Here is a 23777-nt window from a genome sequence, read left to right on the forward strand (position 1 = left end):
CCATCCCCTGCAAGTATGCTTTTCACTTAAGCACCGGCACTGTTAGGAACAGTGCTGGTGCTTCCGTGTCCCCATTCCCAAGGGGACTTACACTTTCCGCTGTCCGACATCTCGGGAAGTTGGGTCTTGTAATGTCCCGGTGGCACCGGGATATCAAGTGGCGGAACAGTGTTACTAGTTCGGCGGCAACCTGCCGGACGCACTGGCGAGTTACCACCAAACTGGTAATGAAGCCCCATGTCTATCATCTGAATGTGGCTTTGCTGTCAGTGTTTTGTGCACCATAATGTTTTCTTTTTATTTCTTTTTGTTAAGTATTTCCCGGGCGGGCGATCTTTTGAATTGTATTTTAGATATTGGTAGAATGTTTCCACCGAGTTTGGGGTCCTCCATATGCAAGTGAGCTGAGAGGTACGCCTCTGGTCCTTGCCTCCCTGGCAAAGAGATCTCCTCTAGGCCATAGCTGCCTTGTGAATTGCTACTCTGCTCCATCACTCCTCTGGTCCTTGTCTCCCTGGTGAGGAGCTTTCCTCTAGGTGTTGGGTGCCTTCTGAGATGCTACTTTGGTCTGTCAACCTTCTACATGTTTTCCTGTGGCTGTGGTTTGGTGTGTGGTTGGCATCGGCAGTTGCTAGTTCATGGCGCATGTCCAGCTGCATTGTGCCACACGCCCATGTAAGACTGAGTACTGCTATATTTGAAAATGTCTTAGCAATGTCAGCATGTAGTCAGTAGGGGAGTCCTAGGAAACTGTCTATAAACTATGGGTTCTGAATTTGTGTCATGCCACACGATGAAGCATTACTTAGTCTCTATATACAAGAAGAAAGTATTATATTTAATCAAGTGTCGACTTACGCTCTTCCCACATCTAATGGAGTTCTTTATCACACATTTTATTAATTAAACATCAATACATTTCATAAAAATAAGCATGATACATAAAACACATACATTATATTAAAACCACACAAGTAGAAACACCACAAGTGAGTAATGTTGCACTAACTTCTCAAGGATCACAAATGTGTGTACACATCACACTTTGATTCCCATGCCTCATTACTTTCAGCCTATTCCCTATTAGTGTATTTCCAAAATAACCCGACTTGTACAAGTTTCTGTCCTTAATAAACAAACATGTAGGACATTCTTCAGGGGAAAGTGTCTTGTGCTGTTAAAGTGTCTTGTGCCAGAAAGAATCTTCTTGAAAAGGGGAAGGAGCGTATTAATCAAGAAAATAGGCACCCTATTAATACTTAGTCATAAGGTATAAATCTCTATTTCCATAAAATAGCACCCTGATCCCTCAAAGGGTGTCCAGATATGTTTCTTATTATTGCATACCTCTCTATCCCAACCATGACTCTTGGGTCTTTTCTAGTGCTTCTTGCAGATTCCCAATTGTTTAAGCAATTCTTGCGTTCCCTCTTCTGTTCTCTAAAAATGTGTGCACAAATAAAGCCTATTAGAACTCTGGAACGTCATATCATTTTTATTATTAATGTATCTGGTAAGCATAAGTTAGTCAAGCTTACCTAGCTGGATGTGGCCCCAAGGTAAGTCTTCTCTGATTCCTCTCAACTCAGGACAAAAACAGTTGCTGCCCTGTGTGACAGAGTAGGTACACTCTGTTACACATAAATTCTATTCCAACAGGTTTGTCACCAAAATTACTATTTATACAGTGGGAGCAGGTAGGTAGACCAAAAAACACTCACTTGTCATACATGACATTCAGAGTATAACTACTTCCATTCTCATTCCCGAGGGGACTCTTGTAACAGGAGGGTATGTACATCACTCCTCGCCACTTTCTTTTCTAATTAAAGCTCTGTGGAAACATTAAGTTATACAAAACTTTCCATGAGTTCCACTACTCATATCAAATTTCTAGACTGTAACCTCTAATATAGGAATTGGAGGACGTAAACATTTAACTCCACTTACTTCAATGCTTCAGCCGGGAGGGTTCCCTGTTGTGTTACGCTAAATCCATGGTGCTGTATAAAATTTGCGGCGAAAAAATGCATACTCGCATAACGTACTCACGTAACGTCATGATGTCATTGTGTGACGTCATGACATCATTGCGTCACGCGTACACTCATGAATACGGGCGTCTCATCAATCAATTGCAAAATATCCGTGTTATTCTGGGATATGTAGTTATATTGAATCCTCCCCAGTAATGCAATTTTGTAGTATTAAGTGTCCTCACCAAGTAATTCTAAACATTTCTTTCTCCAAAAATGTGTGAATTATGACACAACTATGTTCCCTAAATCGCTGGATTGTAATTGAGGAGAATAAAGTGCTGACCATTTCTACATAACTCATGAACAACATAGACACACCGTATTCATGTTTCTAAATTAGAGGACAGAGTTCAAACATGAAAAGAATTGGTCACAATTTTCAGCTATCCACACACTAACCTTCACAGAAAAAACAAACTTTCCAATTCTTGGAAAGTGCATGAACACCACTCTAATCACAGTTTACAGAATGTATGTTCTCTGGTCTCCTAATTAAACATATACAGGCCGATTCATGGAATAATTAGCGCGGCGCAAGTGGGCAAAAACGTGCGAATCGCAGTGGAATAGCGAAAATCGCAGTGCAAGTGCGAAAATCGCACGAAAAGCAGCGCACGTCGATTCATGGAAGGCCGTGCGCGAGAAAACCAGCGGATGTGCGATAAAAAAGTGCGCGGCGCACTTTGGCGCACAGGCCATCTAACAGCGTGCGCCAGGTCACAGCGAAAATCGCACAGGCCACAGCGAAATTCGCACATAGCGCGGCGCACGCAACAAAAGTAGGCGGAACACGGGCGTAACACACGGAATGGGGAACAACTTGCCAAAACGTGGGCGTCACGGGGGAAGTACAGGGCAAAAGTGCGCGGAACGCCCACACGCTCGCCTGCAACACGTATTCATGGAATAGAATAAGTGAAAAAAGCGCACGCTCAAAACAAGGCACAGGCACAAACACGACCGCCACAAGAAAGCAGGCGGTAGCGTCTCTGCGGCTGTAAGAAATGTGCGCCAAAAGGTGCGCCAACAAATAGCACCTATATACTGCCATGATGAATGTCCCATACTGTGGCCCTCCATGAAAAATTACGTGCAAAGGGGTACCCACAAACACGGACACCCGCTGACAAAAAATACGTGTGCGTGTATACCGGGGTGCACGGGAAGTCTCACACGCGATTTTCAGGGTACGTGCATCACAGGGGTTCGCGTGAAGTTATTCACGCGATCGGGCCTGGGGGAGCGGGCTACGTGTATTTCAGGGGTTCGCGTGAAGTTTCTCACGCGATCGGGCCTGGGGGAGCGTGCTATGTGTATTTCAGGATTTCGCGTGAAGTTTCACACGCGATCGGGCCTGGGGGAGCGGGCTACGTGTATTACAGGGGTGCGCGGGAAGTTCCACACGCGAATAGCCTGGGGGCGCGTGTATTTCAGGGGTGCGCGGGGAGTTCCACACGCGAATAGCCTGGGTGCGTGTATTTCAGGGGTGCGCGGGAAGTTCCACACGCGAATAGCCTGGGCGCGTGTATTTCAGGGGTGCGCGGGAAGTTCCACACGCGAATACCTGGGCACGTGTATTTCAGGGGTGCGCGGGAAGTTCCACACGCGAATAGCCTGGGCGCGTGTATTTCAGGGGTGCGCGGGAATTTTTACACGCGATTTCTGCACAATACGTGTATTTCAGGGGTGCCGGGGAGTCCCACATGTGATTTGACAGTGTGGGTCCTCCCAGGTGTACCCTGTACACCCTCCACGGCCCCTGCAGGCAGCCCACACCACAGGGGACTACCCTGCATCCCTGGTCATGTCCCGCAGGCAGCCCACCAAACATGGGCATGCCCCCCAGCAAAGGCACATGTCCAACTCATGTCCCCTTGCACCCCCACCCCCCAGCACTGTGGGGCACCTGCCAGCAGGCCCCCACCCATGTCCAACTCATGTCCCCCACCACCCCCACCCCCCAGCACTGTGGGGCACCTGCCAGCAGGCCCCCACTCATGTCTCCCACCACCCCCACCCCCCCAGTCACCAGGGGCACCCTCCACCAGGCCCCCACTCATGTCCCCTATCACCCCCACCCCCCCACCACCAGGGGCACCCTCCACCAGGCCCCCACTCATGTCTCCCACCACCCCCACCCCCCCAGTCACCAGGGGCACCCTCCACCAGGCCCCCACTCATGTCCCCTATCACCCCCACCCCCCCAGTCACCAGGGGCAGCCTCCACCAGGCCCCCACTCATGTCCCCTATCACCCCCACCCCCCCAGTCACCAGGGGCACCCTCCACCAGGCCCCCACTCATGTCTACCACCACCCCCACCCCCCCAGCCACCAGGGGCAGCCTCCACCAGGCCCCCACCCATGTCTCCCACCACCCCCACACCCCAGCAGTGCAGGGGCACCCTCCACCAGGCCCCCACTCATGTCTCCCACCACCCCAACACCCCAGCAGTGCAGGGGCACCCTCCACCAGGCCCCCACTCATGCCTACCACCACCCCCACCCCCCCCAGCCACCAGGGGCACCCTCCACCAGGCCCCCACCCATGTCTCCCACCACCCCCACACCCCAGCCACCAGGGGCACCCTCCACCAGGCCCCCACTCATGTCTCACACCACCCCCACACCCCAGCAGTGCAGGGGCACCCTCCACCAGGCCCCCACTCATGTCTCCCACCACCCCCACACCCCAGCAGTGCAGGGGCACCCTCCACCAGGCCCCCACTCATATCTACCACCACCCCCACCCCCAGCCACCAGGGGCAGCCTCCACCAGGCCCCCACCCATGTCTCCCACCACCCCCACACCCCAGTCACCAGGGGCAGCCTCCACCAGGCCCCCACCCATGTCTCCCACCACCCCCACACCCCAGCAGTGCAGGGGCACCCTCCACCAGGCCCCCACCCATGTCTCCCACCACCCCCACACCCCAGCAGTGCAGGGGCACCCTCCACCAGGCCCCCACTCATGTCTACCACCACCCCCACCCCCCCAGCCACCAGGGGCAGCCTCCACCAGGCCCCCACCCATGTCCCCCACCACCCCCACACCCCAGCCACCAGGGGCACCCTCCACCAGGCCCCCACTCATGTCTCCCACCACCCCCACACCCCAGCAGTGCAGGGGCACCCTCCACCAGGCCCCCACTCATGCCTACCACCACCCCCACCCCCCCAGCCACCAGGGGCACCCTCCACCAGGCCCCCACCCATGTCTCCCACCACCCCCACACCCCAGCCACCAGGGGCACCCTCCACCAGGCCCCCACTCATGTCTCACACCACCCCCACACCCCAGCAGTGCAGGGGCACCCTCCACCAGGCCCCCACTCATGTCTCCCACCACCCCCACACCCCAGCAGTGCAGGGGCACCCTCCACCAGGCCCCCACTCATATCTACCACCACCCCCACCCCCAGCCACCAGGGGCAGCCTCCACCAGGCCCCCACCCATGTCTCCCACCACCCCCACACCCCAGTCACCAGGGGCAGCCTCCACCAGGCCCCCACCCATGTCTCCCACCACCCCCACACCCCAGCAGTGCAGGGGCACCCTCCACCAGGCCCCCACCCATGTCTCCCACCACCCCCACACCCCAGCAGTGCAGGGGCACCCTCCACCAGGCCCCCACTCATGTCTACCACCACCCCCACCCCCCCAGCCACCAGGGGCAGCCTCCACCAGGCCCCCACCCATGTCCCCCACCACCCCCACACCCCAGCCACCAGGGGCACCCTCCACCAGGCCCCCACTCATGTCTCCCACCACCCCCACACCCCAGCAGTGCAGGGGCACCCTCCACCAGGCCCCCACTCATGCCTACCACCACCCCCACCCCCCCAGCCACCAGGGGCACCCTCCACCAGGCCCCCACCCATGTCTCCCACCACCCCCAAACCCCAGCCACCAGGGGCACCCTCCACCAGGCCCCCACTCATGTCTCACACCACCCCCACACCCCAGCAGTGCAGGGGCACCCTCCACCAGGCCCCCACTCATGTCTCCCACCACCCCCACACCCCAGCAGTGCAGGGGCACCCTCCACCAGGCCCCCACTCATGTCTACCACCACCCCCACCCCCCCCAGCCACCAGGGGCAGCCTCCACCAGGCCCCCACCCATGTCTCCCACCACTCCACACCCCAGCAGTGCAGGGGCACCCTCCACCAGGCCCCCACTCATATCTACCACCACCCACACCCCCCCCAGCCACCAGGGGCAGCCTCCACCAGGCCCCCACCCATGTCTCCCACCATCCCCACACCCCAGCCACCAGGGGCACCCTCCACCAGGCCCCCACTCATGTCTCCCACCACCCCCACACCCCAGTCACCAGGGGCAGCCTCCACCAGGCCCCCACTCATGTCTCCCACCACCCCCACACCCCAGTCACAAGGGGCAGCCTCCACCAGGCCCCCACCCATGTCTCCCACCACCCCCTCACCCCAGCCACCAGGGGCACCCTCCACCAGGCCCCCACTCATGTCTACCACCACCCCCACCCCCCAGCCACCAGGGGCAGCCTCCACCAGGCCCCCACCCATGTCTCCCACCACCCCCACACCCCAGCAGTGCAGGGGCACCCTCCACCAGGCCCCCACTCATGTCTACCACCACCCCCACCCCCCCAGACACCAGGGGCAGCCTCCACCAGGCCCCCACCCATGTCTCCCACCACCCCCACACCCCAGCAGTGCAGGGGCACCCTCCACCAGGCCCCCACTCATGTCTCCCACCACCCCCACACCCCAGCAGTGCAGGGGCACCCTCCACCAGGCCCCCACTCATGTCTCCCACCACCCCAACACCCCAGCAGTGCAGGGGCACCCTCCACCAGGCCCCCACTCATGCCTACCACCACCCCCACCCCCCCAGCCACCAGGGGCACCCTCCACCAGGCCCCCACCCATGTCTCCCACCACCCCCACACCCCAGCAGTGCAGGGGCAGCCTCCACCAGGCCCCCACCCATGTCCCCCTGCCCCCAGGTCCTGACGATACACAATCATGGCAGTAATGGGCAGCATACCCAGCACAAACACCCAGGCAAGGATTGCATCCACCCACATAGTGAATGCAATTACATGACACAACCCCAATGGCAAGTATGTAAATGAACACATGTCCGTAACACACACATACACAATGGCTGCAAGTGAATGTCAAAACCCATATCATGACATGTATGAAACCAAAGACAAAATAACACAAGTGGAAGTAAAAATAAAAAATGTATTAAAGATTAAAAATAAGTAAACAAATCAAACATACAACTATGTGGATAACAAAATAAATGGTCCATGTTGGAGAACAAAAGTACAAATCAAAAAACGAAAAAGGAATACAAAAACAAATGTTGACCAAAGCAATATCAAGTAGAAGCAAAAGAATGAAAAACCATTTCCACATGGTGAACACAATAATGAAAAAAAGTTAAAATGTTCCTTCAAAAAACAAACTAAATACAGGAATGTACCAGGGTCCATGAGCCCAACACCATAAAGGAAACCTACTACTACCTAATGAAAAAAATATATACAAAAAAGTGGCCATTGTCCGAGCGGTCCAAAATAATAAAAACAAATAAAGGAAACCTAACACTAACTAACTATATAACTATATACAAAGGCAGCGGGCAAGTCCTGCGGCTCACTTGTTGATGTTGCTGGCCAGGGCATCATCGAACTCCATGTCGATGTCCTGGAGGCGGGACTCTGTCCTGGCCCCGAGGTCTCGCAGGGATAACCCCATGTTCAGCTCAAACTCCCTGCGAGCTTCCTCGAGGCACTCAGCCCGCCTCAACGCCCGACGCATGGAGAACTCCGCCCTGACCATGGCGAGCCGCTCCTCTTCCGCCCGCTGCCGCTCCGCACCTATCCGCTGGACCAACTGCTCCCACACGGAAGACACCACCATCCCAGGGTTGCCCTGCCCTCCGGCCGATGCCTGCCCCTCTGATCTTGATGGCCCCGAGCCATGATGCCTCCCACGTCGAGCCCGCTGCTGCCTCCGACGCCACTGCCTCTGCCAGCACGACGGCATCCAGGCTGATGGAAACCACCGACGCCGTCGTGCACGTGCCCTGCCTGATGATGCTGTCACATCTTCCACCTGCTGGGGTCCAGTTGCTGTGTTGTCCACCCCTGCTGGACCTCCGACTCCCAACTGTGGCAGGGATGGGATCCCCACCGAGCTGGCTGCATTGGTCGGGGCAGGTCCACAGGGGGCCCTGGTGGCATCTGGGCTGGAAGACGGCAAGGAGAACGACTGGTGGATAGCCTGCACAGAGGAGGAGAGGGCCGCCACATTGGCCAACACATGCAGGAAACCCCCGAACATGGCCGATCCCAATTGGGCCACGTCGGCACGGTGCACTTCGTGATGACGTGCGTGCTCCTCCCGGGAAGCACGCACAGCATCACGAATCACAGCCGTGCGCATCACGACCCCAATCAGGACCTTCTCCGCACGGCCAGGGGTTCCCACGTCCGCAGGTGGAGGGGAGTCAGGTGACATGGACATCCCCTCTACCTGCGGACGGGCCTGGGACGGGGCATCCCTGCTGGTGCATGGTGGTGCACTCACAGGGTCAGGGACAGCGACATGCACAGGCCCCTCCACGGTGACCTGTGCTGCCTCCTGCCCCTGGCCCTGGACTGCACCACTTGCACCAGCAGGGATGCCCCCACCAGGCCCCATGTGTGCCCCAGTGGTGGCCTCCTCCTCCTCTGTGCAAACCACCAACCTGGATGGCTCCTCACCGTCTCCCACCGTAGCAGGCCCCTGTGGGGGCTCACCCACCCCTTCCGCTGCAGCCGTGGGGGCATCCCCGCCGCCTTGCTCCACAGCGCCGTCTCCGCCCTCTTCTTCACTAGCCGCTGCGTAGAGGGAGACAAAGAACACAAGCATCAGGCTACTGTACAATGGTCCCCTAGACAGGAAGCAATAGCAGATGAGCACCACTGTCAAAGTACACTTCCATCATGTCCCTCCACAACACATGGGTCAGTCCAGGCAAAACACACACAGTAACAGGCATGGTGCATGCCATGGACATTTCCATGCATGTCCAATGGACTCTTGAAACATTCAATGATATGTAACTCACATGCATCATGGCTCATGCCTATCACATGCACACACTTCACCTCAGTCACATCCATCTGGCCCCAAACACACCAAACACAGCGGATACAAGGGTATTTTGGCTGCTTCACTGAATCTGTGCATTGTCACACACATGTGTCATGCATCCATGGCATGCACAAGGCACAGACACGCAGGTCAGGCACACAGACATGGCTACCATATATGTACCTGGCATCAGCACCCATCCCTCACCCCCACCCATGTCCAGGTACAGAGACTGGCATGCTCTCATGTTCAAAATCAGCATAGGGCTCCCCATGCGGCATTTGAACGCATGCAACAACCATGTGGGTCACACATCAGTGGTCGCACATGCATTACCATGATGTCCCTGCACACATACATGCATACATGGCCTATGGCACACATACAGGCAAGTATCATAGATCCAGCACACCGCAACATGCCCTGTCTCACACAGTAATGCTTGGACACTTACCGCTCAACTCCAGACAGGCCTCCCTCTCAAGGATCTGGGCGTGGAGCGCTGGGCGTACGCGTTCCAGGACCCTCATCTGTATGGAACTCATGCGGCCCCGGCCCCCCTCCACGAGGCGCCGCGCCTTCACAAGAGTCCTGGACCTCAAGTCCTCCCAGCGCTTCTTGATCTTCAGGACGTCGCGGGTTGCCACCCCCTCCGCGTTGATGGCAACCACACAGTCGGCCCAGATCCTCTGCCGTCCTTCCTTGCTGGCGCGGGACGATCCAAAGAGGGCATCATACTGCCCCAGGACATGCTCCACCAGGACACCAACTTCGGTGGCAGTGAAGCTGGTGCCCCTCTGCCCCTCTGGCCTGGGGTTGCCACTGGTGCCAGATGTGGAAGTGCCCGACATGGCAACCCCAGAGGCAGGTGTGGGTGGGCAACTGGGTCCTGGGGCTGGGCTGTGGAGCGATGTAATCCCAGTCGGGAGTCTTCAGTTCCAGCACGGGTGGACACAGCAACTGGACCCCTGCAGATGGCTGATGTGCAGGCACCAAATGGCAGGGCACGGTGGCAGCAGGCAGGCAGGCAGGCAGGCAGCAGCAGATGGCACGTGGGAGGCTGCTCGGCGCACTGAGGGGCAGTAACTCGGCCTTCTGGGCAGGAGCGTGGTCTTCCGTGTGTTTTCGCGTGGCCAGCTTGATACGGAGTGATTTGGCACGTGAAAATCCTGCACGTCAGCGTGAAATCCAAGGAAAGGCCCTTAGCGCGTAAGCGCGTCAGCACGCATACGCGATTCTATTGGACCAGAGTCCCTCAGCGCGTAAGCGCGTCTGTGACGTGACCCGCACGGGTGTTCCCCACTCAGCACGTGATGACGGGGCACACGTGGAAATACTGCACGTCAGAGTGTCATCGCGTGTAATTGGACAAAAGTGCGCATACACGCGATTGGCCTATGTACGTGTATTTAATGGGTGCGCGGGCACTTACACACGCAAGTACGTCAGCGAACCTGTATCCCGTGGTGCGTGTGAATTTCCACACGCTATTGGACTGGGAACTGGATTCCAGGGGTGCGCGGGTCACACGCTGTATCCCGTGGTGCGTGTGAATTTCCACACGCTATTGGACTGGGAACTGGATTCCAGGGGTGCGCGGGTCACACGCTGTATCCCGTGGTGCGTGTGAATTTCCACACGCTATTGGACTGGGAACTGGATTCCAGGGGTGCGCGGGTCACACGCTCGCCTAGAACACGCGCAAAGCATAAATTTGCGCACTTTAACAATAACAAGCTCAGACGCCAGGATGAACATACCGTTCCTAGCAGCAGTGGCAGTGGGCTACCAAAGGAGGAGGAGGAGGATAGTCAGGGCCCGAATATTCACACCCAGAACCAGCATTTTCGGGATGCCTGATGACCAGGTGTATGGGAGGTACAGGTTTCCACCACACATCATACTGGACCTGGTGAGTGAGTGGGAGGATGACCTCACATCACCCACCCTGTGCTCCCAAGCACTCAGCCCCCTGGAGAAGGTCATCAATGTACTGCACTTCTTAGCCACTGGATCATTTCAGCGGACAAGTGCCATAGTGGGTGGGGTGTCACAGGCCACCCAGTCACGCTTCCTACACCAGGTCTTGAACATCATGACTGCACGCCCATCAGTCCGCAGGCACATATACCTGCCCAGAACACCTGCAGAAAGGCATGCTGCCGCCCTGGATTTTTACGCAGTGGCACGATTCCCCAAAGTGCTAGGTGCCATCGACTGCACCCATGTGGCTCTACGTCCCCCCAGGGCATCTGAGCACATCTATAGGAACCGCAAGCACTGGCATTCCATCAACGTGCAGGTAGCATGTAATGCCAAGGGAATCATCACCTCAGTATATGCCAACTATCCCGGCTCCACCCACGACAGCTTCATTTACCGAATGTCCACCCTAAGCCGGGACCTAGAAGCTGGGCGGCATGGCGATACATGGCTGCTTGGTGAGTATGTATGCCACTGCACATGCATGCATGTTGGATACTGAGCAAGGTCACAACCTCACCAATGATACCAATCCCCACCTCCACAGGGGACAGTGCCTACCCTCTCAGCCCCCACATGATGACGCCAATTCGGAACCCCACCACGCCACCCCAGGTAAGATTTAACACAGCCCACATTACAACCAGGGGCATAGTGGAGCGCACATTCGGAGTGCTGAAGTCACGCTTTCGCTCCCTTGACCGTTCTGGCGGGCAGCTGTTATACGCTCCCCCAGTAGTGTGCAGGATCATAGTGGCAGCATGTGTCCTGCACAACGTTGCAACACGCCGGGGCCTGGCCGTGGACATGGTGGTGGCCCCACATCCCCAACCACATGCACAGCCGCTGCGCATGGGAGGGGAAAGGGCACGGGGGGAGGCAGCCCGTACACAGCTAGTGGCTAATTACTTCACATAGAAATCACACCCCTGTGGAGTGCACACTGCCCTGGCACATTCCATCTGACAATCAATGATGACTCAACCTGACACTGATCCTGAATGTGTGGAGAATGAACCGGGAATTCCATGTCAGCCTGAGATTGTTCACCTGGAAGTGTCACGATGTGTGCATCCCTACCCACACAGACACCACCAATGCAGTTTTGTGAAGTTACAAATTCAAGCAGCTGAAATGAATACCCACTTGCAAAATGCAACAAGAGGACAGTGCCATGTCAACCAACCCAACCCCAGCACCGCCACACGACACACCGTGCCATGTCATGCTAGTTGCACGTAAACAAAGTAATCCCCACAACATGACACTAGCGTCACAATGTACGGTGTCCCTATTAGAAACTTGCAACACCTGAAATGCTCACAGTAATGCCGGACCAACAACAAACTTGAGCACGTACTACCATTAACATGACATCACTAATGTATAATATTAGGAGTCTCACCACCTGGAAATGCCTGCACTCCCACCACTACCAACTGTGCAGTGTTGGCGCCTGTAGAGTTGTAGGTGCACTGCTGCCAACATGGACCACATCTCCAGACTAGAGGTCCTTGTGTAGACATGAGGAAGGGACCTGCAAATTTGGAGGTAGACACAGAAGATGAGTTACACATCAATGCAACATGCAGTGTACAACACAACAGCAGTATGCACTAGGAATGTATACACAGTATTGACTACAGACTGCCCACACAGCTCATGGGAGTCCAACGTCACTGTGTAATTCACTGTCACTTGGGCACACCCTTTGCAAGCCCATGGAAACGGGAAGCAGGAGGGGTGTGTGTGACTCAAACCCAAGCATCTGAACCAAATACATTACAAGCCTGCATGTGCCCAGCCACAATGCAGCGTATGCCCACAGGAACCACGGAAGCCAACAAATCGTCCCAAAAAAATAGGGAATAAAATAAATAACAATAAAAATAAAAATAAGAAACAATCAAAAATGGCCATTGATGGGCCCGGGGGGGTTGGGGAGGCCACCCAGGAGGTCCGAGGACAGGATGCACACCAGAACCCACCTGCGTGGATCGTGGGAAGATAAAACACCTCCATGGGCTCATGGCCCACACGGCTACCCTATTGTGGGAGTATCACTGCTGTCGCTATTATCACCCTGTGCAGCTGCATCCGGAGGTGGTTGCACTATGGGAGGCAGCCCACGCAAGGCCCTAGTCTGCTCCTCCATGGCTGCAAGCATGCGGGTGTGGTAGGTCTGGTTCTGGAGGATGAGTGTGCGGAGGTCCCCATGCAACAACTCACGGGATGCCCGGACCTCCGCCCTCGTTGCCTGCATCTCAGCTGAGAGCGTACGGGTGAGACGCTCCAGCTGCTGTTCTGTCCTTTGGTGTGTTGAAGCCTCAAGCTCAACAAGAGTCGTCCTGAGGTGAAGGAGCTCCTGCCTCAGGGCCTCCCTGTGGCCCTGGGACTCAATGGAGATGGCCTCCTGCAGAGTCGCCAGTGCCGCCCGCCTGTCCCTGTTGGACCCCAACATGTCCTCCCTGTGTGACTGGCAGATGGAGTCGGTTGCCTGCTCTAGTCGCTCCATCAGCCTTTCTGGGGGGACAATGGAAGTGGCCACCCTATCCATGGCCTGAGCCATCATCTCGGATGATGCAGCCTGTTGGGTTGCCATACCGTAAATGGATTGCTCCCATGCGGTATTGCCGGGTGGCGTACGGCCACCACGTCGGCGGGCACCACACCTGTCTGGGGCAAGGCGAACTGCGCCTTGCTGTGCCGGCACTGCCTGAGGCTGCAGGACTGCATTCCCCCTCTGATCTGCTGGCCCAGGAACAGGATCAGATGTCGTGGAGTGTGACCCTGCATCCGTAACCACCGAAGGCGTAGCTGCCAACACTGACATCCCCATGGAGGGTTCTGACCCTGGTGCAGGTGGGTGAGACAGAACAGAATCCCTCCCTGGAACACTCACCTGCGACGGCACGTAGGTCTCATCCGAATCAACACCTGAGTACAGCTCGGGGGAGGTGCAGCCAGAGACACCCCTTGAGAGCACGACCTGCAGCACTTGTGGGTTCTCCCCCACCACCACACCACGTCCCTCACTGGTGGTTGGTCGGCCCTTGGACCCCTCCTGGGTCTACACTATCTCCACAACCCCAGCAGTATCAGGTGCGTCTTCCCCTGCAAAGACATGAAATCAAAGAAATGGAAACAGGCATTAGCACCATGGCACACAATGAGGGCTGAGAAGCAAGAGAACCAGTACTTGATTGACACATGTCCCACATGACTAAAACCCTCCCATGCATGCACCCTCACTGCGTATGAAGTGCAGGCAAATGGCACACACTGATGACACCAAGATGGAAGATGAACACATTTTCTGCATGCTGCCTGGCAGTGGCATCACACATTGGCCTGTGATTGCCAGGTGAAACACACATGCCATCACACAGATGGCATGTACCATTGCTATTGAGTGAAGATGGAGAGGAGGGCAGCACCTATTCATTCAGTCCAGTTCCCGCATGTAATAGCTTTTCTAATTCTAACAGGTCAGATTTTTCACCTGGAGCTGCCAGTCTGAAATGGTCCAATTGCACAGGGACATGTGTGTACAAATGATATCCAGGTAACAAAGTCACTCCACTTTACCATACCCATGTCAGACATGTGACTAGTGGACAGCGACATGCCTAGTGAAAGTGGTGGAATGCAAACAAACTGACTGAATGAACAGTGAAGAAGAAGCAAATATGTTGTGGCAAGGTGACACTTCAAGGGCAACTGGCGTGCAGTTGGGCTAGATGTCTACTGTTGGCAGAAGGGATACTGCTATGGCCAAATGCAGCTGCGCAGGAAGGATTGCAGCTGCGCAGGAAGGATTGCATGAAGCACATGGCTGACCCATACGACTCAGGCGCACACACTCTCACCTGGCACACAAACAGAAGCCCTCACACACACACCATGCACATGGATGACACACACATGCATGTGCACTCACCGGACAATGCCTCGTAATCAGCCAGATCTCCCACGCCTTGGATCTGTTCCTCCGTGACGTAGGTCCCAGCGACTGACTCATGTGGAGTGAGTTCCGTGTCTACTACTGGAGACCCACCTCCAGTCACTAGAGTTGCGGCATGACTTGAGGCCAGCTTACTCTTTGCCCTGCGCTTTAGGTCATTCCAGCGCTTATAGCAATCATTGGCTGTGCGCCTCACAATTCCAAGGGCACTTACGATGTCCGCAACGGTCTGCCAGTGTGCCTGGCGTTGTGCAGGTGTGGTCTAGGATCCTGCAACAATGACCATCTCATTGTCATGTCCGGACACATACTGGACAAGTGCATTCAGTTCGTCATCCCTGAAGCTGGGCTTCCTGGACGGGCCGGACTGTGTAGCCGTGTCTGGGGCATCAGCCTGTGCCGGACGAGCACTCTTCCTCTTCCGCTTGGAAGGTGGTGGTGATCCTGAGTGTCCTGCGCCGCTCTGGACACTAGGGGCAGGAGCCCTGGTGGACTCTGTATCAGGAGTGTGGGATTGCACACTCAGCATGGGAATTGGTGCAGGCATTGGCTCTAGTGTCATGGTGTCAGGGGGAATGTCAGCAGCATGGACTAGGACCGACACTGTCCTGGCTGGGTGTGTGAGGGCTGGGGTGGATGGAGCCGCAGCTGCCCCTGCAGCCTCTCCGCCCTGCCTCCTTGGTGCAGCAGATGACCTTGCTGCCCCAGATCCACGTGGCATGATGGCATCAACGTGCACCAGCGCACGTGTCGTAGCCCTGCTGACCTGGAAGTCAGCCATGGAGTCAGCCAGGTCTGGTGCCACAATGGGCTGGTCCAACAAGGGCTGAGCATGGATGGTGTCAGCCACATCAGCCTCAATGGGAGGGGGGGAGGGGGGGATTATGGGTGCCCGTGACTGGTCCTCCACACATGGGGGGACAGGCTCACCCTGCAAGTTACGACCACGTCCCCTACCGGATCCACCACGGCCACCACTTGTGGCTCTTCCACCTTTGCCACCCTTACGGAATCCTCGCCTCCCAGCCATGGCACTGATGTTAATGTGCGTATGGGAGTGGATGTAGACTATTGTCGTGGGCAATTGGGGGTCAAAGGGGTTGGGTACCAGATGGTAATTGTACCCTAGTGCTCTAGCAAGGCTGAATGTAACCCCTGGGGAAAGATGACGGGTCACGCAACGCACAGGAGGCCCAAAAAAGGGAGATGACGTGCACGCAACCCCTCCTAGACCACGTGTGCAGAAAGAAAAACCTGCACTACGCTGTGGCACCCAGTAACACAAGAATGAACGTATGCGTGTCACACGCAGCCTAGAATGACCTCTGAAGGGGTAGGCTACACACGGGGCAAGCACAGATGTTAGATACGTGCGTGACTCACCGTCTTCCTGGTAAACGAGCGTGTAAAAGGAGCACGTTTGGTTGGCAACACCCCCGCCAAAAGAAGATTTGTACGCTGTCTGCGGAGACAGGACAACAGTAGAAGGGAACACTGTTTGAGGGAACAGGCCCAGGTAAACCAGTAAAAGAGAAAAAAGAGAAAAAGCTGTCAGAGGTAACAGGGAATACGAACTTGAAACGCCGTGAAGTAAATCGCGTGTGAAACGACAAGAAGTACAGAATTCACCCACTCGCTCTCCACGAAAAGCACGTACAAGGAAAACGTGTTCTACACGTACCTTTTATACAGGCCCACACGTCCAGCGTCACTTACGCGGCGTGTACGCGCTAGGGCCATTTCCACCAATTACATGCTTTGTCACTTCTGCGTGTAGGGCCATTTCCACCAATTACACGCTTTGTCACTTCTGCGTGTAGGGCCATTTCCACCAATCACACGCTTTGTCACTTCTGCGTGTAGGGCCATTTCCACCAATCACACGCGATTACACTCTGACGTGCAGTCTTTCCACGTGTGCTCTGTCATCACGTGCTGTGTGGGAAACACCTGTGCGGGTCGCGCTGAGGGCCTTTCCTCAGTTTTCACGCTGACGTGCAGGATTTTCACGTGCCAAATCACTCCGTACCAAGCTGGCCACGCGTACGCACACGGAATACCACGCTCCTGCCCGGAAGGCCGAACTACTGCCCCCCAGAGCCCGAGCACGCTCCCACCTGCTGCTGCCTGACTGCCTGCTGCCCCTGCACTGCTGGGGGGTGGGGGTGGTTGGTGACATGGGTGGGGGCCTGGTGGAGGGTGCCCCTGCACTGCTGGGGGGTGGGGGTGGTGGGAGACATGGGTGGGGGCCTGGTGGAGGGTGCCCCTGGTGACTGGGGGGGTGGGGGTGATAGGGGACATGAGTGGGGGCCTGGTGGAGGCTGCCCCTGGTGGCGGGGGGTGGGGGTGATAGGGGACATGAGTGGGGGCCTGGTGGAGGGTGCCCCTGGTGACTGGGGGGTGGGGGTGGTGGGAGACATGAGTGGGGGCCTGGTGGAGGCTGCCCCTGCACTGCTGGGGGGTGGGGGTGATAGGGTACATGAGTGTGGGCCTGGTGGAGGCTGCCCCTGGTGGCGGGGGGGTGGGGGTGATAGGGGACATGAGTGGGGGCCTGGTGGAGGGTGCCCCTGGTGACTGGGGGGGTGGGGGTGATAGGGGACATGAGTGGGGGCCTGATGGAGGCTGCCCCTGGTGGCGGGGGGGTGGGGGTGATAGGGGACATGAGTGGGGCCTGGTGGAGGGTGCCCCTGGTGACTGGGGGGTGGGGGTGGTGGGAGACATGAGTGGGGGCCTGGTTGAGGGTGCCCCTGGTGACTGGGGGGGTGGGGGTGGTGGGAGACATGAGTGGGGGCCTGGTTGAGGGTGCCCCTGGTGACTGGGGGCGTGGGGGTGGTGGGAGACATGAGTGGGGGCCTGGTGGAGGCTGCCCCTGGTGACTGGGGGGGTGGGGGTGGTGGGAGACATGAGTGGGGGCCTGGTTGAGGGTGTCCCTGGTGACTGGGGGGGTGGGGGTGATAGGGGACATGAGTGGGGGCCTGGTGGAGGGTGCCCCTGCACTGCTGGGGTGTGGGGGTGGTGGGAGACATGAGTGGGGGCCTGGTGAGGCTGCCCCTGGTGACTGGGGGGTGGGGGTGGTGGGAGACATGAGTGGGGGCCTGGTGGAGGGTGCCCCTGCACTGCTGGGGGGTGGGGGTGGTGGGAGACATGGGTGAGGGCCTGGTGGAGGATGACCCTGCACTGCTGGGGGGTGGGGGTGGTGGGAGACATGAGTGGGGGCCTGGTTGAGGGTGCCCCTGGTGACTGGGGGGGTGGGGGTGATAGGGGACATGAGTGGGGGCCTGGTGGAGGCTGCCCCTGGTGGCGGGGGGGTGGGGGTGATAGGGGACATGAGTGGGGGCCTGGTGGAGGGTGCCCCTGGTGACTGGGGGGTGGGGGTGGTGGGAGACATGAGTGGGGGCCTGGTGGAGGCTGCCCCTGGTGACTGGGGGGGTGGGGGTGGTGGGAGACATGAGTGGGGGCCTGGTTGAGGGTGCCCCTGGTGACTGGGGGGGTGGGGGTGGTAGGGGACATGAGCGGGGGCCTGGTGGAGGGTGCCCCTGCACTGCTGGGGGGTGGGGGTGGTGGGAGACATGAGTGGGGGCCTGGTGGAGGCTGCCCCTGGTGACTGGGGGGGTGGGGGTGGTGGGAGACATGAGTGGGGGCCTGGTGGAGGGTGCCCCTGCACTGCTGGGGGGTGGGGGTGGTGGGAGACATGGGTGAGGGCCTGGTGGAGGATGCCCCTGCACTGCTGGGGGGTGGGGGTGGTGGGAGACATGAGTGGGGGCCTGGTTGAGGGTGCCCCTGGTGACTGGGGGGGTGGGGGTGATAGGGGACATGAGTGGGGGCCTGGTGGAGGCTGCCCCTGCACTGCTGGGGGGTGGGGGTGCAGGGGGACATGAGCAGGTGTGCAGGGTAGTCCCCTGTTTTGTGGGCTGCCTGCAGGGGCCGTGGAGGGTGTACAGGGAACACCTGTGAGGACCCACCCAGCCTAATCGCGTGTGTAACTTCCCACGCACCCCTGTAATACACGTACCAAGCCAAATCGCGTGTGAGAATTCCCGCGCACCCCTGAAATACACGTACCCTGCTGAAATCGCGTGTAAAACTTCACGCGCACCCCTGAAATGCATGCGCCCAGGCTATTCGCGTGTGGAACTTCCCGCGCACCCCTGAAATACACGCGCCCAGGCTATTCGCGTGTGGAACTTCCCGCGCACCCCTGAAATACACGCGCCCAGGCTATTCGCGAGTGGAACTTCCCGCGCACCCCTGAAATACACGTAGCACGCTGGGAGACATGAGTGGGGGCCTGGTGGAGGCTGCCCCTGCACTGCTGGGGGGTGGGGGTGATAGGGTACATGAGTGTGGGCCTGGTGGAGGATGCCCCTGCACTGCTGGGGGGTGGGGGTGGTGGGTGACATGGGTTGGGGCCTGCTGGCAGGTGCCCCACAGTGCTGGGGGGGTGGGGGTGGTGGGAGACATGAGTGGGGGCCTGGTGGAGGCTGCCCCTGCACTGCTGGGGGGTGGGGGTGGTAGGAGACATGGGTGGGGGCCTGGTGGTGGGTGCCCCTGGTGGCTGGGGGGTGGGGGTGCAGGGGGACATGAGCAGGTGTGCAGGGTAGTCCCCTGTTTTGTGGGCTGCCTGCAGGGGCCGTGGAGGGTGTACAGGGAACACCTGTGAGGACCCACCCAGCCTAATCGCGTGTGATAATTCCCACGCACCCCTGTAATACACGTACCCAGCAAAATGGCGTGTGATAATTCCCACGCAACCCTGTAATTCACGTACCCTGCCAAATCGCATGTGATAATTCCCGCGTACCCCTGTATTACACGTGCCCTGGCTAATCGCATGTAAGACTTCCCGCGTACCCCTGTAATACACGTTCACTGGACACACGTTCCCTGGACAATCGCGTGTTGAACTTCCCGCGTACCCCTGTAATACACGTTCCCTGGACAATCGCGTGTTGAACTTCCCGTGTACCCCTGTAATACACGTTCCCTGGACTATCGCGTGTTGAACTTCCCGCGCACCCCTGAAATACACGTACCCTGGCACCCTGGCTAATCGCGTGTATAACTTCATGCGTACCCCTGACATGCACGTTACCCGCTTTGCGTTCCTTGTTTGGCAGCCCTGTAAACTGGTCCAGGGTTAGCACAGCCCTTTGCGATGATTTAGCGATTTTGATGGCTTTTCCTTGCGCGAGGGCGTTCTTGGGGGCGTTACTGGCGCTGCTGCAGGGTCGCTGCGATACTCTGCGCCACGGCTGGTTTGGGAGCCTGAAATCCATGAATACGCTGTGCGCGGAAATCGGTTTTAGCGCACGTGCCTGGCGCAGACAATCGCACGCGGACACTCTGCGCGAGCCGCTTGCGACACTTTTCTGCGAAATTCTATGAATTACCCTGTGTGTCATTCCACTCCTTCATTCAGACCTTTGATATAACTTTAGATAAAAAGATTAGTTTTTGTTCCGAATTCAATAATTTCTTTTTGATCACTGTTTGGGATTGGCCTTTGATTTGTTTCAAAATGCACCACTCAAAGTCGTGACATAAATGTTTCATTTCCATAAAATGCTTGACCATCGGAGCTTGTTCGACCTCATTCTTGATACAGCTCCTATGCTCAATCATCCTGGTTCTGCACTTTCTGTTCGTTTTACCAATGTATATGAGTTTGCACGGGCATTTAATCAAATAGATGACATTGTTTGTGTTACAATTAGTATGTTCATTAATGTTCCATACCCTGTCCATACCCAAATCTACATTCAAAATCCTTTTCGTTTGGGCGCACATAGAACAATTCCCACAGGGATAGTGCCCGATTACTGGAGGTAAACCCCATAAATTGGTTTGTAGAGATGGTTTCTTCTTAACACTCACATCATTCCTCATTACCAGATTACGTATAGTAGTGCTTTTTTAAAAGCCACAATAGGTTTCCCTACTTCCTTGGTCATAATATTATTCCAATTTCTTGTAATAATACCCTTAATCTTGTATGACAAGTTACTAAACGTGTTAACAAAAACTAGAGGTGACTCTTTTGTACTTTTTTCTCTTGGAATTTGCTGACCCAAAAGAGATTCCCGGTTATTATTAAACGCCCTTTTGGCTGTTTTCTTTACCAATGGGGTGGGGTAAACTCGATGTACCAATTTGGGGATCAAATTATTGGCTCCAGTTTCATATGATTCATTAGTACTGCTGTTCTTTTTCAAATGTAAAAATTGCCCAAAAGGGAGGTTGTTCTTTACATGTTGTGCATGGTGACTCCTAAAATGTAACAAAGCATTTTTATCAGTGGTTTTGGTATATGGTCGCACAAGGAGTATCCCATTTTGATGGTATATACAGATATCTAAATAGTTCACTTCCTTATTACTCACACTGCTAGTAAATTTGAGATATCTGTTTTGTTGGTTCAACCACTGCATAAAGTGGCCAACTTCCTCTTCATTACCTCTCCAAATGACAAATACGTCATCTATATAACGAAGCCAACAAAGAATGTTACTCTGAAATGGATTGTGATCGTTGTAAACTACAGTTTCCTCGAACATGTTCACATATAAATTTGCGACATTGGGGGCCATAGCTGAACCCATTGCTGTACCTTCAATTTGTTTGTAGAACTGTCCCATAAATTGGAAGAAATTTTCTCTGAGGGCCATTTCTGTACACCATTTGATAAAAGAATATGATACAGGATTCTCATCCTCTCTTTTCAATAAAGTCTCCTCCACTACTTCCAAGGTAGACAATTGCGGTATATTAGTTTATAAAGCTTGAATATCTAGGCAAACTAATAAATTAACCTTCGGGTCAAAAGTATTGCCCTCGATTCTATTAATCGCATCTGTAGTATCTTTGATGTAACTTCTCATAGTTGGAATGAAAGGTCTTAAATAAACATCTACAAATTTGGAAAGAGGTTCCAGGAGGGAACTCGCACCCGAAACAATTGGTCTTCCCGGGGGATTTTCTAAACTTTTATGAATTTTGGGCAGAGTGTAAAAAACGGGAACCCGGCCATTCTCTCTGATCAGGTATTCTCCCTCTTGTTTGCTAATCATGTGTTCTTCCACAGCCTTCTGTACCTTGTCTCGGATGATGTTTAAAAGGTCATTGCTGGGATCTTTATCTATTTTCTGGTAATGGTTCTCATCCGATAATAACCTTTTGCATTCCTTGATGTAATCACTCCTATTTAATACTACAATAGCACCTCCTTTGTCGGCTTGACGAATAACGATCTTATCATTAGAACCCAGATTTTTCAAGATTTTATGTTCCATTACACTCAGATTAGAATGGTGGGGAATACCTTTAGTCTCCAATTTAGTGATCTCCTCCAAGACTTTTCTTTCAAACACCTTTGATTCCGCAGAATGAGTATTAGCCGGAGCACAAAAAGTAGAGGGATTTCTCAAACCACTACAATTGTCACTTGTATCAAAAGTATTGTTTAGGAAGAACTCTTTTAAGTGTACTTTTCGCATAAACGGATTAAATTCAAGCCTAAACTCAAAAAAAATATGTAATTTATTAAGTACAAAATGCAATCCCTTATTCAGTACTTCTTCTTCTTTTTCAGTGATCAAAATATCTGAAAGATTCAATACCAACCCCTGTGGCTTCGTGTTTTCATCCTTTCGGGTTCCCACTGTCTCTGATCTCCTCCTCTTCCTAAAAAAGATTGTCTTTGATTATTACCTCTTTGGCCATTATTTCTTGTGCCTCTTCCTCTAAAAGGATGACCTCCTCCTCTGTTGCTTGGAGTATCAGTATCTCCAGATTCATCTAAATCCGAGGAGCCTCCTCCACTCGAACTATACGAAGTATTACGGAAACGTACTCTCCAATTCTGTTTTGTATTGGGTCTAGACTCACCAAATTTATAATCTTTATTGGTGTAGCGAATTGCCTTTTCATGAGAGAAATTCTGAATATCCTTTTTCATTCTTTTTACTCTTTCAGAGACAGTTTCATTTTTAAATTCTTGCATCTCTTTTGAATGTTTGTCTAGGCCTTTTTTAAAAGCTTCCACATAGAATTTGCTTTTAATTTTTTCTTCTAAATTCTTCAGATCAATCTCGATTTTCTTGGCTGTTTCTTGTGCAGTTTCAATGATTAATATTAACCAATTGCGGCCACACTTATTAGAGATGTAACTCCATTTTAATATAAAATCTGGATTGTCTAAGAATAATCTGGGTTCATTTCTCACAGTCAGTCCCTGGGGTAAAGCCTGATGTTTAACATACTCTAACATGATGATCGCATGTAGTTCTGTACGGACTAATTCATCCCATTGGTCATCTTTATCCAGTGCTTCAAAATCTTTGTTTAGACCTCCTATTGGTAAAGATTCAATTAATTTTTGAACATACTCATCATCATAAGCTAGACACTTCTCGGATTCCATAGTCAACTATAGGCCCAAATGTGCACTACACAGAGACAGAAGTGAAAAAATAGTGTCACTTATCACGTCTAACCTCGAGGCCCTATTAGTCTCCATAATATTATTCTCAAAATGATTCCAAGTCACAGGGGGGATCATCAGACTTCTTACTCTGTGAGCATATAATTTCTATATACAAGAAGAAAGTCCTATATTTAATCAAGTGTCGACTTACGCTCTTCCCACATCTAATGGAGT

The 23777-nt window shown here is 54.6% G+C and overlaps 2 protein-coding genes across 3 annotated transcripts in view; one reads left to right on the forward strand and one right to left on the reverse strand.

The window, feature by feature from the left end:
• The window catches only part of LOC138498440 (zinc finger protein 208-like), a 460194-nt gene that overhangs the window by 197923 nt on the left and 238494 nt on the right, over nucleotides 1-23777 (reverse strand). The window contains exons 6-7 of the mRNA XM_069622194.1: nucleotides 23006-23546; nucleotides 22068-22604 (exon numbers count right to left, since the gene is read on the reverse strand). Of these exons, the coding sequence (XP_069478295.1) occupies nucleotides 22068-22604; nucleotides 23006-23546 (1078 nt within the window). The remainder of the gene's footprint in view (nucleotides 1-22067; nucleotides 22605-23005; nucleotides 23547-23777) is intronic.
• The window catches only part of LOC138498185 (zinc finger protein 268-like), an 83357-nt gene that overhangs the window by 37639 nt on the left and 21941 nt on the right, over nucleotides 1-23777 (forward strand). The gene's annotated exons all lie outside the window — the stretch shown is intronic.

This window comes from Ambystoma mexicanum, chromosome 5q (genome assembly GCF_040938575.1).
Source record: "Ambystoma mexicanum isolate Mex_15411 chromosome 5q, UKY_AmexF1_1, whole genome shotgun sequence".
NCBI lineage: Eukaryota > Metazoa > Chordata > Amphibia > Caudata > Ambystomatidae > Ambystoma > Ambystoma mexicanum.